Here is a 17,209-nt window from a genome sequence, read left to right as displayed (position 1 = left end):
GGGCCGGGACCAGCACCGGCGCTGCGGGGGCCGTGCTGGAGCCATGGGGCTGAAGCTGCGGGTGCTCAGCTGGGGCTGGGGGCACTCGGCGGGGGGGTGCCAGGCTGGAGGGAGCCGCGCTCCGGGACCAGGAGCTGTGCTGGAGGGAGCCACTGAGCCAGCCACACACCCCCGGTCCTCCTGCACCCCAGCTTACCTGCCTGCTTGCTGCTTGTTCAGGCTTCCCACGAACATCTGATTCGCAGGAAGCATGGGAGGGGGAGGAGAAGGCGGGGGCAGAGCAGGAGAGGAGGGGGAAGTGAGTCTGGGCCGGAGCTTTTTTTAAGTAAAGCCCTTATAGAACCGGTTATTGCGGAACAACTGGTTCTAAAAGGCCTGCTAAATTTAACAACCGGTTCCTGCGAACCGGTTCAAGCTCACCACTGGGCATGGCCCAGCTGCAGCCACTTCCCGGTCAGCCCAGCTTAGTAGCTCCCAGCCACAACCTTCCCCCAGGGCTGTTTTAAGCCCTTCAGGGCAGGAGCAGGGTAAGCACCCTGCTACAAGGCCCAGATCCATAAAGATATTTAAAGTTCCTAACTTCCAGTGAAATCAGTGGAAGTTAAGGGCTCAGATATATTTGTGGATCTGGGCTGGAGCTCTATATACGAAGTATGAATACTGCATTTTTCATGCCAAGAAAGTGGCTCTCAAGGCAAACCTATCATTACCAGGACCACCCGGGGAGGAGGGAAATGGGGCAATTTGCCCCCATGAGAGTTTTTCGGGGGCCCTGGAGCAGGGTCCTTCACTCGCTCTGGGGCCCCGGAAAACTCTCGCAGGGCCTGGGCTCCTGGAGCTTCTTCTGCTCCAGGTCTTTGGCGGCGGGGGGGCCACCGAAGTCCCAGGTCCCGCTTCAGCTGTAATTCGGCTGCAGGGGGCCCCTGCTGCAGGTCTTCGGGGCACATCGGTGGTGGGTCTCGGAGCGGAAGGACCCCCCGCCGCCAATTTACTGCCGAAGCGGGGGCCCCCCGCCGCCGAAGACCCCAGGCTCTCTGAATCCTCTGGGCGGCCCTGATCATTACTCCTTAAAGTCAACTCCATAACCTATAAATCACAAAACATAGTGCTACAATCATCTTGACCCAAGCAATAGCACTAAGTATACCTTCAGTGTCCACCCAGCACTATAAATATAAAAACAAAAGTGAAACTCTGATGAAATAAAGCTTGTTACTTGTGGTCTAGCACCTGGCTATTTCAAGGCTTTAAAGTCATAAGTATCTAAGTGGATCAGGTAGTATATACCTGAGCCAAGCAAGACAAGAAGTTATTCTTCAGCACTCAGGCTACACTTCCTAGGAATAGAAATGGCCTCTTGGGTGGAGGCATACATTTCTTAGGAAGAAATCTGTACTGTTACCTAATTGTTCTCCATGCATTTCTTCAGTAAATATATGAAAGCTGACTTGTAAGCCTCATCCAATGTTGTTTTGGGGACAACAGTGTTGCATGATATAGTAACTCAGGAAAAAGACTCCATGCATATTTATTTCAAGTTGTGTTTTATGTTATGCTAAGTTATTTTACCTACTTACACACAGATGATAAAATCCAACTGTAGGATCTGTGGTCCTTACTATGCTGAAGAATAAGAAAATTTAGATGTGCTTACCACAACATTTTCATTCTTCAAGCAGTAAGATCCACAAATGTGACCCATGCTGGGTAAGATAAAAGAATCATTATCCAGTAGCTAAGTGAGTAACAAATCTCAGTTTAGTAAATAGGGCCCAGTTCCACAAAGGGACTTAGTCATTGTGATGCTGAGAGTTGTGGCACCTAAAAGTTAAAAAATCTCAGCAACACTGTGATCCACAAAATCTGAATTAGGCACCCTAGCTCCCTGTACAATGAATGGGGACCGATAGGCGATTCATAAAACTAGCATGCTAGGCAGGAGAGTTTCCTGAGCTAGCCAATGGGAGTTGCAAAGGAGAGGGCTGTGTGCTTATTTCCAAACCTGTCATGGAGATAGGTGCTTAAGTCCAGGCATAAATAAACCTGCCTAAATAGCATAATCTTGCCTCCTCCATACTGTCCAGCAGAGGGGATCTTATGGATGTCTACACTGTAGTAAAACACTCGCACGTGGCCTATGTTGGGTGACTTGGGATAAAGTCTATAAAATTGCAGTGTAGACAATCTGGCTTGGGAGCCCGAGCGCAACTCTGAACGTCTACACTGCAGTCTTATAGCCCTGAAGCCCAAGACATGTGAGCCTTAACCAACTGACACCAGCCAGCTGTGGGTGTTTTATTGCAATGTAGATATACCTTTAGAGTCCCAGTGCATGATACCTGCCTCTAGTCTAAGTAATATGCATTTAGAATTTTCTTCTGAATTTCAGATGTCCTTGTTGCAGCAGACAGTGCTTGCCTTTAACCTAGGCAGTTAGTATAGTTACTATTTGGGAGGAAAAACTAATTGGGTGTCATGTTTTTAACAAGTTTTACCACCCTAACATGCATCAACATAAGATTCGGTTTGGTTAGAAATTATTAGATAAATGTTGTTTGTCATAATCATTAAAGGCCAGATTGTGCCACCCTTACCCGTACTGAGTAGTACCTTGCAGCATGAATAAGGGTGGCACAATCTGGCAAACTATCAGACTTGAAAGAAATTGTATGCATTGATAAAACTTCTGAGGCAGATTGGGAAAACAATTGAGTTCAAGAGGAACGCAGTGTGCATGTATGTTCACCACATGGTTGGCTAATGGAGATTTGGTAGACATTTGTGAGTTGCAGGAGATGGACATGATGATTTTGTTTCCTTCATCCATAACACAGTTGAAATGTTTATCCTTTTTTATTTAACCCCCCAAAAATCTATATTTGATAACTGATCTAAATTATGTTGGAGACATCCTGTTTTCTTTGTGACAATTGATAGACTTCCTTTGTTTTTTTATTTTAGAATAATGGCAGTTCCAAGTACAGTAATTTATTTTACCAGCTACGATCAACTGAGTGAAGTTTTGATATCTAAACTAGGAAAAGACAGTGACTACATTCCAGTTCTTGCAGGCTCCATAAGTAGATGTGAGTCATAAATTATCTGTATATTATGGTATTTTCTTTACTATTCCTTTCCCAGCTATTTTACATTTTAAGGCAAATTTTCTATCATTCGCAGCTTAATAGTCCTTCTCCCCTTGTGTCAGGATGTTTCACCATCACCTGTTTGTGAACCAGAAGGAAATCAAGGCTCTCCATCTCTTCTGGATTCCAGTCTAGGGACCCTGTTGTGAGCAGCTAAGGTCTGCTACTTCAGGCTTCTTGTTACCTTTGTTGATTTCTGTTAGGCTTTTTCCCACACTGCCTCCCTGGGTTGACTGTAGCTCTACCTCTTTCTAGACCTTTCCTCCATTCTAGTAACCAGAGGGGGACTACAGAGGTCTTTTTCTGGCCACTCTCTTCTTAGCTGGGCTTTCTCCCTTTATGCACACCACCCAACTCCTTCCCCAGATGGGCTTCACCTTCGTTTGGACCTGGCCCACCCTCCAGGTGCAACTAGGTTTACTAATTGCTCTCTGTCTCTAGTTAACTATTTCATTACCTGGGTAGGGTGCTACTGCATCGTATGCTGCTAAAGACAAATTAATTTCATTCTCATTCTTTGTCTAATGAACAGTAAATAACATTGATCACACTCTCTTTTTCCTTTGCTAGTAACCTTTAAACTAATTTGAACTTATGCACCTTTTTGCTTCTTTATGGTGTATAAAGAGTTAGATTTTTTTTAAAAAAACTTTTTTTCTGCATATTTGTACACAAGAATTTCTGGTCTTCTATTTTCTGGTTTTCCTAGGAGTCCTTAGGGACACTGGAGAACTGGTAGGATTGGGCTGTGACAGATATAGAACATGGTAGCTGATTCAGAGGGTACTGGATTTTATTAAAATTGTTTAAAGAACTTTGATTGTCAAACAAACATCCTGTAAACAATTGGGAGACAACATACCGGACTTGATCATTGCAGTATTTGAAGTCAGTGAGTTAACCTCCCGCTATATTTACTAGCAGAGTTCCTCAAAATTCAGTCTTGGGACCGATCTTACTAAATATTTTTATTAATGACTTTGGCACAAAAAGTATGAGTGTTCTAATGAAATTTGCTGGTGATACAAAATTGGGAGGCATTGTCAATACAGAGGAGAATCGAAATGTTATACAGGGACATTTGGATGATCGTGAAGACTGGAGTGACAGAAATGAAATAAAATTCAATAATACAAAGTGCAAGGTGATGCACTTAAGGGCTGCTAATAATAATTTCTGCTACAGCTGGGTACTCATTAGTTGGAGGTGACAAAACAGGAGGGAGACTCTGGATGTGTGGGTTGATCACAAGATGACTGTAAGCCACCAATGTGATGTGTCTATGAAAAAGGTAAATACAATCCTAGGATACATTAGGCAAGGCATTTCCAGTAGATATAGAGAAGTATTAATGCCATGGTAAAGGGCAAACCAAGGGCACTGATAAGACCTCATTTGGAATAGTCTGTACAGTTTTGGTCACCCATGTTCAAGAAAGATTAATTTAAACTGGAACAGGTGCAGAGAAGAGCTACTAGGATAATCAGGGGAATAGAGGGCCTATTATTATGAGAGAATACTGGATGAGCTTTCCAGACTACTATACCCCTTTCAGGAATCTGTTTTGGTTATTCTCAAGTTACACCTCACTTAAAATCTGCTTCCTTATGAAATCAGACATATAAGTTTCACAGCATACTATTACTGAAAAATTGCATAGTTTCTCATTTTTACCATATAATTACAAAACAAATCAATTGGAATATAAATATTGTACTTACGTTTCAGTCTAAAGTATTTATAGCAGTATAAACAAGTCATTGTCTGTATGAAATGTTAGTTATATTGACTTTGCTAGTGCTTTTTATGTACCCTGTTGTAAAACTAGGCAAATATCTAGATGAGTTGATGTACTTCCTGGAAGACCTCTACGTACCCCCAGAGGTATGCATACCCTGGTTGAGGGTCACTGTGATAGAGGGTATGATTGTTGTCTATAAATTCATTAGGGAGGTAAAGATCAGGAAGAGTGAAGAGCTGTCTTAGCTAAAGGACAGTGTTTACACAAGAACAAATAGTATAAACTGGCCAAGAACAAATTCAGGCTGGAAATTAGAAGAAGGTTTGTAACCATGATAGTAGGATGAGGTTCTGGAACAGCCTCCCAATAAGAATTGTAGGAATAAACAACTCAATTATTTTCAAGAGTGAGCTGGTCCAATTTATGACTGCAATTCTATGACGGAGTTGCTTGTGGTGGTAGGGAGGAGGGCTCAACAGCCCTGGGGCTCACTTCTGGATTATGTCTTATGTTTTTAAAAGCTCATGCATCAAAGATTCAGCCAGCCATCTGCAGGGATCAAAAAGGGATTTCTTTCGTCCACCCATGTAGTCTGGGAGATTTATTTTGTATGTTTTCTTTCTTAATTTCCTTCCTCTGAAGCATCAGGGATGGCCATGTCTGGACATTGGATAGGGACAGCCAGTGCTGTGAGGAGGTATTGAGTATTCTCTCTCTCAGGTGCATGGCTGGTTAGTTCTTGGTCATGTCCTTGTGGTAACTGATCACAATGTGTGGGGTTAGAAAGGAATTTCTCCCATGTCAGATTGACAGTGACCTGGGAATGTTGTTTTATTTTGTTTTCCTTTGCAGCGTGTCAGTGTGGATCACATGCCAGGATTGTTTGGTTCTATCTCATTTAATCATTTCCCTGCCACTGCGGGGGCCTCAGGGATCGGTGCACCTTAGTCCTTACTGTTCTTTGCCTGTGGCTAGTTTCCCATGGGCTGTAATATTTTGGTCTAATTTCAGTGGTTGGGTTTAGTGTGCAGATGTTAGGTTGTTCGTGGTCTGTGATGTACAAGAGGTCAGACTAAATGAGCTGGTGGTCCCTTCTGACCTTAACTCTATGAAATATCCTTATCAGCTTGTTTGTTAATGAGTCCCCAGTCTGTACTTTTTCAGTTAAGGGGTGAGAGAACTCACAGTATACATATCTGAGATCTGAGTCTTTCAACAAATGGAACACCAGACTTGATATTCCTGATATTTCTAAAGTAAACAAAACAAATAGAAAAGGTACTTAAAATACAAATATTTTAAAAAATAAATAATTTAAAATTAAGCTATCTTTTATACACTACAAAGAAGTGCACAAAAAAAAAAAAGACAGGCTCATGTTTTCCCCTTTGCAGGTCACTTTTAAGGCAGACCTGGATGATTCACCACCTGCCCCACACTCATCTGCACTAGACAAAATGGTGACGCTGTCTACCCCTACGACACCAGATGACCTGAAACAGTTCCAAGAACTCTTCAGAAGAGTAGCAAACAGCCACGAAATTGCCTTACATGAGGTGCAGGAGAAACAACATAAGTTGTTAAAAATCTTACAACTGGCATCATCGACCAAGATTGCCCTCCAAATGGATGAGGCTATAATAGAGCCTGCGGAGGTAATATGGCAAACACCGGCATCGGCACCACCCACCAACAAAAGGGTTGTCAGGAAATACTTTGTTCCAGCCAAAGGCATAGAATTTTTGTTTTCACACCCTCAAGCCTGCTCTCTGGTAGTAGAGGCTGCTAATCACTGTAGTAAACAGTCTCATTTCCACTGCTCGCTACAAGATAAAGAACACAAGAGACAGGACCTCTTTGGGTGGAAAGTTTACTCATCAGCCACCCTTCTGCTTAGAGTTGCCAACTGTTCTGCTCTACTAGCAAATTACGACTACTTGAACTATAGTAAAATACAAGAGCTCGTGGAGGACCTCCCCAAGCATAAATGTCCTCAACTCATCGTCATGGTTGCAGTCTTCGGGAATCCCAGAAGAACTACAGCTGAAAGTGGAGAACCTCCCCCTCAATAGGCATAAACTATTCTCACAGCAAACAGATGACGTCCTCCATACCATGAAGGCCTCCCGAGCAACGCTGCGTACACTAGGCATACACCCACTGCTTGACAAACACCATCGCTTTCCAGCATACCAGAGGTTGCAAGACAACTCGTTTAACCATCGTCAACCACGATACTTCACTCAGAAGAGACCCAAACAGTCTGTGGGCTCAGATATGATGAGCCCCACAGAACCAGGCCTCGTCCATCTACATCTAAGCCACAGTGTTGAAGTCTTGGTCTAGGGTATGCATGACCTCCCCACACCTCTAGCTCCAGCAAATACCCCATCCCACAATTTTGATCACCGCCTACACCCATTTTACCATGCCTGGGCTTTGATAGCCACAAATCAATGGGTTTTGGAGATCATACAATCTGGCTACGCCATTCCTTTCACAGCCATCCCCCCCATCCTCCCCCCCTTCAGGGACCCCTCTCATGAGCACCTTCTGCAACAGGAAATAGACCACCTCCTACTGCTGGGTGCTGTAGAACCACTACCACATCAATATCGGGGGAGGGTCTTTTATTCCAAATATTTCCTGACAGAGAAGAAAGGAGGGGTATGGAGACCAGTCTTGGATCACTGAAAACTCAACAGCTTCGTACACAACCACAGATTCAAAGTGGTCACTCTAGCCACAATAATCCCAGCCCTAGACGTGGGGGGGCTGGTTTGCAGCCCTCAACCTCCAAGATGCATACTTCCATATTACAGTGCATCCTGCGCACAGACGGTTCCTGAAGTTCACAATAGGACCCAATCACTACCAATACAGAAGAAGCAGTTACTCACTTTGTGCAGTAACGATGGTTCTTCTTCGAGTGCTTGCTCATATCCATTCCAGTAGATGTGCGCGCGCCGTGTGCACGTTCGTCGGAGACTTTTACCCTAGCAACACTCGGTGGGCCGGCAGGGCGCCCCCTGGAGTGGCGCCGCCATGGCGCTTGATATATACCCCTGCCGGCCCGACCGCTCCTCAGTTCCTTCTTACCGCCCGTGTCGGTCGTTGGAACTGTGGAGCTCAGATTATCTGTTCTCCATCTCCCTAGCATTCACTCGTATCCTCTTGAATTTGTATATAGTTGAACTTTAAATAGTAGTTAGTAGTTAGTTTTCGTTCTTTAGTTGTTTGTAATTAGTTAGTAGGGATAGCGGGTTAGCCCGTCCCCTACCCCGGCACCGGGCTCATGCCCGGGTCGCCGGGCTTCAAACCGTGCGTGGCCTGCCGACCTTGCCTGTTCGCTCCTGGCTAGCCCCGGGCCGGAAAGCAGGGAGAGACGAGATCGACCACAGGCACGCGCACGATTCCCTTGTCTGAAGTGTCCTGGGAGACTCCAGCCTGACAGACAGATGCAAGATGTAAGGCGTTCAAGCCCGACCAGGAAAAGAGGGAACGTTTCGCCTTAAAAGTGTGCTCATGGAGGCAGCGCTCACTCCCACGTCTCGAAGCACCGTCCGCGGCACCGGGAAAAGCGCCTCCTCGGCACCGCAGGCATACGCCTTCAAAGAGACAACTCACCAGTCTCCGAGCACGAACTCCTGGTCGGACACATGCTCGAGGCTCTCACGAGAGGCAAGAAGCGTAAGCCCCTGCGCCACTACACAAAAGGCCCCGCAGTAGATCGCTTGCCCACAAACAGACCGCGCCGGCACCGACCCTGCCGCGGCATTGAGGTCTGCTGACCGTTGATTCTGGCCTCGGAAATGGCCGTCGAGTCCGGTGCTACTTGGCTCCCCGGCGCATGCCCACGGTTGAGCTAAATTGTTGCCTTCAAGCTCGGAGACATTCTCAGCCGCATGAGACCTCATTGCGATGACGGAGCCTGAGCGGCCTCAACCCCGGCACCGCCGTGGCGGGTCCTCAATCTCTGGGCAAAGCCGCCTCTCGTGAGACCTCTCCGGCACTGTGGGACTCGTCCAAGGTCGAGGTCACGCAGACGGTCCGGTCTCACCATCGCTCAGGCATCCCGCGGCCCGTCGCAGCCCGGTACCTAGGTTCCCTTCACGGTAACCGGACGTACGCGGTACCACTCCACGGTCCGATCGCCGTCACGGCAATTAACCTGGCGCCGTTCCAGATCAGGCAGTCCGACGTACGTCATGGAGCCGGCTCTCGGCAACGGAGGGTCCCGGCACAGATCGACCTCCAGGGCCACCGCAGGAACTCTCGCAGCCGAATCTCGCACGCGGGGCTCCCGGCACGGTCGATCTCCCGCACCGCGCTGGTGTAGGTCCGGTCAATTCAAGGCACCAGCGGGACTCCCACAGTTCCTGCAACCAAGTGGACGTGATCACCGGCCCGTAGAGATGATCATCTCCCCTCTCGGCCCGCCGTGGCAACCCACAACCATCCGTTTCCTCGCATGGCGACCGGCGTCTATGGGATTCGGAAGCTCAAGGCCTCAGCAGTGGCCTTTTGGAACTCCGTGGGCATACACACCAGAACCAGGGGTCGTCACCAAGCACGCCTCACTCAGTTTCCTCCGACCGAAGGGCACCTGAGTCCACGGTGAGCAGACCACCTGCGGCACTATGAACAGCTCCCGCCCGGGAACGCGCCTCACCCTGACAAGCCATGGATGCCCACCGGACCAAGAGTCTCTTCAAGACCCTTTGGTCCCGGAGGTCTCATCCTCTTCTCCCCCGGAGAGAAACTGTGGCGAGGAACATCCACATCAGGGCGCACCGCCTATCTCAACACCTCAGGGCTCAACCAGGACCTCTAACGACAGGTTGCGTTTGAACATAAAACACCAGTAAGGATCCCGCAGGTGGATGACCCCGGTGTCACTAATCCCTTGCGCGGAGGCCCCAACCACGTAGCGCTTCCCTCCTCGTACCATCCAGACACGAGCCGATACAATCTGGCAGACCCCAGACTTGGTGCTGCCCACAGCAAAGGGAATGACGCAAATACATGGCCCGTCCACGGGTAAAGAACCATACCTGTATGTTCACCCTCCGTCTTGCTTCGTTGGTGGTCCAATCAGTCAAACGAGCGAGAGCGGCATGGCCCAACAAGCCTGCGCCCAATGTCTAGAGAGGCAGGCGATGGAACTCTGTGGGGCAGGAAGATTACTCTGCTGGGGGCCTCCAGCTCAGAGTCCCCCATCAACAGGCCCTACTGAGCCGTTAACCTTTCTAACACTGTTAGGGAGGCACGTGGGGAACGAATTTTTACTGACCTTCTCCCACACGAACCTTCCCAGCTCGTAAGATCTCTCGGTCCGCTCCTGTCATGAGGTAATAAAGGTGGCGCTGACCTCCCTTCAGGCCTCTGTTAGATGCCAGCAGACTTGCAGCTAAGAACCTTAGCATCAGGGGTAACGCAAAATGAGGTAACGAGTTACTTATTTCGGGGCTCAAGCGCCGGCTTACCACCACCGAGTTGTAGGCCTCATAAACGATACACGGACCTCCAATGCCTGTATTTGAATGCCTATGATGGTGGCTATTGTCATCTAATGAGACAGACCTCACTCGCCCTCAAGTCTTTAAAGACAACGCGTGATAATGCGCCCACTGCAGAGGGAATGCATCTACGTGCAGAGCATAGGTACACACGGGCCCTGTCGGTCACCTCATGCCCCTCCATAGGGTGCACGCTTCTTAACCCACCTCGACACACATCGAGAACAGGACTATAATCCGTCCGTCAGCGGCGAGAGGCACGGACCTCTAACGTACTGCCAGGCGCCTGGCTCGTTCCAGTAGAAGTAACAATGCAGGTCGCCAAACACAGCGGGTGATCGAAACTCAGCTTTTGTAAGGGTGCCGCACTGGGAGAGCACAAAACGTACATAACTTTCCTCGTAGGCATCGCTTCTTGCAGTAGGTTCATCCAAACTCAATCGGGGCCTGCCGCTTTGTCCCGTTAAGCCTGGTCCCAGCTCACATCACGACCGCTGGGTCCTCAGCACGGTGGAAGGTTGGCTACCGTCTTCAGTTTGTTTCTGAATCGCGCCTTCCACCCCCCTCCTCGTCCTCGTTCACAGTAGAACCCCTCTCACGAGCAACTCTCGAACAGGCAGTTTTACTCCCCGATTGGGAAGCAATAGAGGAGGTGAGGCCATGAGAGGCAGAGGGTTCTATTCCAGGTACTTCCTGCATTCCAAGGCGAAAGGTGCCGCCCATCTTAGACCTTGCGAGCTCTGAACAGCATATCAGGAAGCTCGAAGTTCACATGGTTCGCTGGGAAACATAGCTTCCCTCGATCCGAGATTGGTACGCTGCTCTCACTGAGGGATGCAATTTTCATTCGCGATCTACCCACTGCCACAGGAGGGTTTCTTCGGTTCCGTAGTGCCGTCAACAACTACCAGTTTGCAGTTCTGGCCTCGCGCTGCCTCTTGCCCTCAGTTTTACCAAGTGGTATGGCAAGTAGTCGCGCGCCTACCTCCGTCGTCGTCACATTCATGTCTGTTCCCTACCTCGAAGCCTGTTACTGATTCGAGGGACTTCCAAGAGGCCCGCAGGTACCGGCATGTACAGTCATCGAAGATCTGTTTTCTCTGTCTAGGATTGAATCATCAATCTCTTGGAGACAAAGTCCATCCTGCTCCAATGCAGGAATTAGCAATTATAATAGGAGCACTGCCCGCGCGCACCATGAAAATCGAGCAACAGCCAGCTTTGCTCCTAACGGTTTCTGCGTAGCGATATGATTTTCCCTCTCACGTTCAGCGCGCTCCGCTTCCTACGAACCACTTGCCCGCTATTTCGGCGTCTCAGCTCTTCCAGGCCACATGCCTGCGTGCAACCTTGTGACAGCCTATCCTGCGTAGACTACGCAATGCGCCCATCTGCAACTGTGTCTAGTGCTCAGCCTCAGTCTATCGGTCCCACTGACGGTGAGATGCCTCGGTACATGATAGTGATCCTGCATAAGCCGAATACGCTTATTCGGGACCTCAACTGGATGGCTGACCCCGCCCTCTAAGCTGCGCTGGTAGAGTTAGTGTAACAACCTGTGCTGGACCGATAAGTTACGGCCTTCAACCATCCGTATCCTGATCAGAGCGGATTCGTTCCCTCATCTGGGGTGGGCGCGCACAGCACTCAGCCCCATCTGCAGACGCCAAAGGTCTTTTGGTCCTTGCCCCGAATCGCGCCTCCAAACATCAATTCCCGCGAGCTAAGGGCGGTCCGCTGGCATGCCAGGTAATTTCGCGAGCAGCTACAGACCGTATGTGGTTGGCCTATGTCAGGCAACAACACAACAGGCCATATATATATAAAACAAGAAGGAGGAACACGATTCTTCTCTCTCTTGTTGCCCCAAGTAGTGCCTGAACTGTTGGGACTTGTTAGGCCCATGCGCTCCGAAGACTGTTGCTTGAACTCTAGCTTTTCCCTACCCGGGAGGTCAGAAATACACACCTCTAGACGACGCCTTGAGCCGGATCATTCCTGTAGCACACAGAAGTTGGTTCGAGTGCCGTCCGCGGACATCCTGTTTTCTGTTTTCCGAAGTTGGGAGCTTTTCCCCCAAGATAGACTATTCGTCTCTCCCAAGGTAGAACAGCGCACCAGTGTCACGATGTTCTGCTCCCTGCTAGGGCGAGCTCTCCCGGGCACTACCTCACTAGAGTAGCGGCCTTGTCATGTCATGCGAGTGGACGGAGGTGGGTCCTCCACTGTATGACAGTTTCCCACGTATTTTCCCCCTAGATTAGTCACTAGGGTCCTCAGCTAAGACTAAAAGGGACAAGGCTAAACTAAACATGATCAGACTCCGAGAAAATGGGTCAACAAGTATTGGTACATAAATCGAATCAATAGACTAGACTGCGAAGTCACCAGTCCCCTGGACCATGCCATTATGCAACTTTCCTAATAATCTCCAGACTAAATAAACAGGAGGCCAATCTTCGCCACGGCTTCGTCATCTTCCTCAGGACTCCTTGTCACGTTACATCCTGACCTGTCAGTGGCTCTGTCTTGGTTGAACGAGTTCATGAGCTCGCCAGTTGCTTCCGCCAGAGGTGCGAACAAGCATGCCTGTGTTCAGGTAGCAGGAAACCTCTACGCGGGCCACTCTATCTCTCCGCAAAAGGTGGAACGCCGATATCTCACCACTTCTGGTGTGCAAGAAGTTCATGGTCGCCTGACTGACGTTACCAGGGTCATCATGATACAGACCTTGGCGACTACAGCGGGTAGTGCATCACAGGCAGCAAGCCTTGCCCTAATCTATAGCCGAGTTAGGGTGCACACATCCCTCATGCCCGCAATCTCACCTTAAACTCATCTGGCTGGAGAATTCGCGGACGAGTAGAGACTATCACCTTTCCTAGTGCACACCTCCCATCGTCTTTCAGTTCCTTACAGGATTGGAGAGACTCTCCCTCCCGGTTAAGCCTCTTCCCCTACATAGGGATCTGAACCTGTACTCTCTAGACCTCACAGATGGGCCGCCCCCTTCTTGTAGCGCCGCTACCAATCGACTGCCTCTACTATAGTCTTGTCATGGAAGAACGCCTTCCTGTAGCTATCACCCGCCTTCCACGACGCGATATCCCAGAAGTCTCGGTTGTGCTTGTGCAGAAGACGCGCACCACTTACACACGATACTTTGCACATAAAGAAAGGTGCAAGCTCCGACCACGACCCAGTCCTCGCTTCCGAACCACGGAGTGTCGTCACATTCCATTCTTGAACAGATCACTTATTACGCCTGTCTCGGTCTTCTTTCCGACGCCCGCACACATGCCTGCCCCGTGACCCGCAGCGTGGAGAGCGCGTAATGTCCCGACAGGAAAGGTGCCTGGACATTGCATGACCATCAGACGGGATCTAAGACACTGCTTTCAGACACCACCCCGCTCGCCCCAGTTAGTTATAGTGGTGGCAGAGCAATATGAAAGGTCTCCTGTAACTTCACAGCGGAGTATAGCGTAGTCATGGATAAACATCAAGGTTATTCCTGGAATCCTTTGCTATCGTTATATTGGCTGCGGTCATTCTGGGCGCCAGCGCAGTAGAGACCAGATCACGGAGCCCATCCTCTGAACTTCACGGTAGGACGCTCTAGCCTCTTCGGTCGTTGCATGAGCCAAGTCAACTCCATTGCCAAGATAACGAGGAGCAACTTTCCTCAGAGTCGCCCGGCTACCTTGGGATCAGTACCTGTAGCACACATTTACATCACATACTTATGTCTGCAGTGCGTAATACCAACTCTCGTAAACACCGCAAACATGCCTTCGGGTTCTAAGCGGATCATGTCTATTCCGCCAACGTCTCCACTCCGACCCACCGCCAGGTGTAAATGAGACGCGGGACAACACCTATTGGACATGATTATTGACGCAGGACATGTACACGCGTACAGAAGAAAACAAGGTTACTGCTTTCGCGTACAAGGTAGATATCTGTTCACGTAGATGTGTAAGTTGACGCATCATACTTCTCAGGTTCGCACCACTCTTCGCAAGTGGCCTGCATCACTTCCCTCATTGTCCGGAGCAGTAAGCAGTCAAGAAGGAACTGAGGAGCGGATCGGGCCGGGCAGGGCTATTATCAATAAGGCGCGCATATGCGGCGCCACTGTCCAGGGGACACGCCCCCGCCGAGGCCCACCCAGAGAGGTAAGTTATGCAGGGCTGATAACAGCTTGTGTCAGACGAAACGTGCACACGGCGCGCGCCACAGTCCTAAGTGATATGGCGATAATCGTAAAGTCCACACATCTCGAGAGAGAGTGAGACCATTTAAAGATGAGTACTTTTCCATATTTACTTTAATAACACTAGAACACTTCATATAAAACTTGACCAACGAGTAACCACACACCTCATTTGTCGAAACCAGAAAAGTATGCCGCAAATACAGGCAGCTAGACGAGACGCACAGTACATTCAATAGATAGACGAAATCACTAATTTAAGATACTGTGTAACACACTGCGACAATTAAAGGAAACTTTTCCGCTGCTTGTGTTTAAATTGGGCATATTAATATCGAATTGAAACATACAGAATGTTTTGGGTTCAAGCCACCAGTACATTAAATCCCTTAAGAAGCCTAATTCAAGATATTACCAAAGGTGTATCAACATTTTTTATGAAAGAATCACTACACTCAGACTAAAAAACGTTTGTTCAAAATGTTTGAGACTGCTCAAACACAGGCTGACGGGTAGTACTAGGAGAGATAGTGGGTTTCGCTACACTGCAGTTTCTTTACATTTGGTCGTAGAAATGAATAGGAATGTCTCAGTCGCTACACCAGCAACCAGCCCAAGACATAAAGAAAGGAAAATTGTAAGAACAGATTTACGCATGGGGGACTTCGTGGCTGTTTACGGGAGCTCCTGCCAAGCATAGAGTGGAGCAGCATGAGAGAAGAGACACATAGCAAAAAGTGCTTATGTGGTTTTTGAAAATTGAAAGATAGATTGAATAGATGCTGACTAGATATAAAGTACACCACCCTCCGTATATGGGCGTTAATGACATCAAATGCCTGATATTGAGCTGTCCATGCCTTTAATAGGACTAGAGGTGTAAAATGGGAAACGATTCCCACAAAAAGAAAACAATAAGATAGGAATGAACAGAGTCTGGAAAACCTACCTGAACAGAGAGAGACTAAAGAAACATAAGAACGGCGTACGGGGATCAGACCAAAGGTCACATAAGCAGCCGGTCGAACTATGAGCCTTTGCCAAAAACAATTGGCCAAGTGCCAGGTTGACCCCAGGAGGGAATGTATAAGATTGTCCCATTCCCAGTTGTCTGGCAGTCCAGAAGGCAGGGACTAATCATCCCTGGCGTCATCGTGACTAATAGCCATTGACTCGGATCTGTCCTCCATGAATTAATTGGATTCTTTTGATAAGAACAGATTCAGTAGTCTTGGCCTTCAACATCCTGGCACGGACGTTCCCAGGCGACTGGGCGGTGTGTGATAGAGAACTTCAACCTTATAGTCGTTAATCAACCTAGTAGCTGCACGTAAATTAATTGCATGTGAAACAAAACAGTGTCTTGTCGCTTAGATGTGTAAGGGGTATAAGAGGTAAAAACAACTATCTAATCACACTTTCATGATTTTATAGGCTCTATCAATCTCCCCCCTTACTTGTGATCCTCGCATGTCTCAGAGCTGAACATTCCCAGTCCTATTATAATCTATCCTCAGCGCAAAAGATAGCCTAGTCCACTATCCCCTAATCTTTGTAGTTCATTGCCCTTCTTCTATTAGTTTCAATCTACATACATGTGTACTGTGTTTTTGCAGATAGGGTTGAACCTGAGGTAATCTTGCAACACATTATTCAAGATAACGGCAAGAGGAATATGAAATTTCTGTCCTTATTTATTATTCTTTCTTAATATAATTCCAGCATTGCCTGTTGCTTATTTCTGACTGACGCTGCACATTGAGTGGGATGGCCAGAGAAACCTCATCCACAATGACTCCAAGAACTTTCTTGTGTGGTAACACTAATTTATGAACCCCAGTCATTCATAGTACAGTGGGGATTAATGTTCATAATGATGCAATTGTCTTGCATTTCTCAACAGTATTTTCATCTGTCCATTTTGTGCCAGTTTTGAGATCCTTTCCTAGCTGTTACAGCCTGCTTTGGATTTCAAAACTATCTTGAATATTTTGGATCATCCTGCAAACTTGGCCACCTCACTGTTTTGCCCCTTCTCATCAGGATAGTTATATGAATATGTTAAATAGGCCCTGGGCCGGTAAGACCTGGGGACATCCATATTATTTAACCTTCTTCATTCTGAACACACTGACAATTTATCTACTCTTTGATTCCTGTCTTTTAAGCAAGTTACAGTCCCTGAGAGAAACCTTTCTCTTATCCCACCGACAGCTTACTTGGCTAAGAGCCTTTCCGTGATGGACCTTGTCAAAGGCTTTTGAAAATCTTAATAACTGAATATCCACTGGAATCCACCTTGTCCCATACGTGTTGACGCCCATTCAAAGAATTCTAGTAGCTTGGTGAGTAATTCCCTTTACCAAACGGCATGTTTATACTCTTCACAACCATATTTGTGGTTCATTATGATGTTTCGACACATATAGCCACTAAAGCAGCAAAGTGCACCCTGTAGTAGCTTCATGTTTGCGGTCGTGAACGACCTGCTGCCAGTGAGAGGGTTTTCCGTTAGCATACTAATCGCCTCCCAAGAGCAGAAGCTAGCTCAATGGGAGAATTTCCCCGTGGATCTCTACACTACGTC

At 47.9% G+C, this 17,209-nt stretch overlaps 1 protein-coding gene across 2 annotated transcripts in view; it reads left to right on the top strand.

The window, feature by feature from the left end:
- The window catches only part of SLC25A40 (solute carrier family 25 member 40), a 114,457-nt gene that overhangs the window by 17,565 nt on the left and 79,683 nt on the right, over window positions 1-17,209 (top strand). For both annotated transcript variants that reach the window (XM_075062323.1, XM_075062322.1), the window contains exon 6: window positions 2,962-3,086. In XM_075062323.1, coding sequence (XP_074918424.1) covers window positions 2,962-3,086 — 125 coding nt within the window. The remainder of the gene's footprint in view (window positions 1-2,961; window positions 3,087-17,209) is intronic.

Source organism: Chelonoidis abingdonii, chromosome 2, assembly GCF_003597395.2.
Source record: "Chelonoidis abingdonii isolate Lonesome George chromosome 2, CheloAbing_2.0, whole genome shotgun sequence".
NCBI lineage: Eukaryota > Metazoa > Chordata > Testudines > Testudinidae > Chelonoidis > Chelonoidis abingdonii.
Note: the sequence above shows the minus strand (reverse complement) of the source record. Positions and strands in the feature narration are given on the sequence as shown.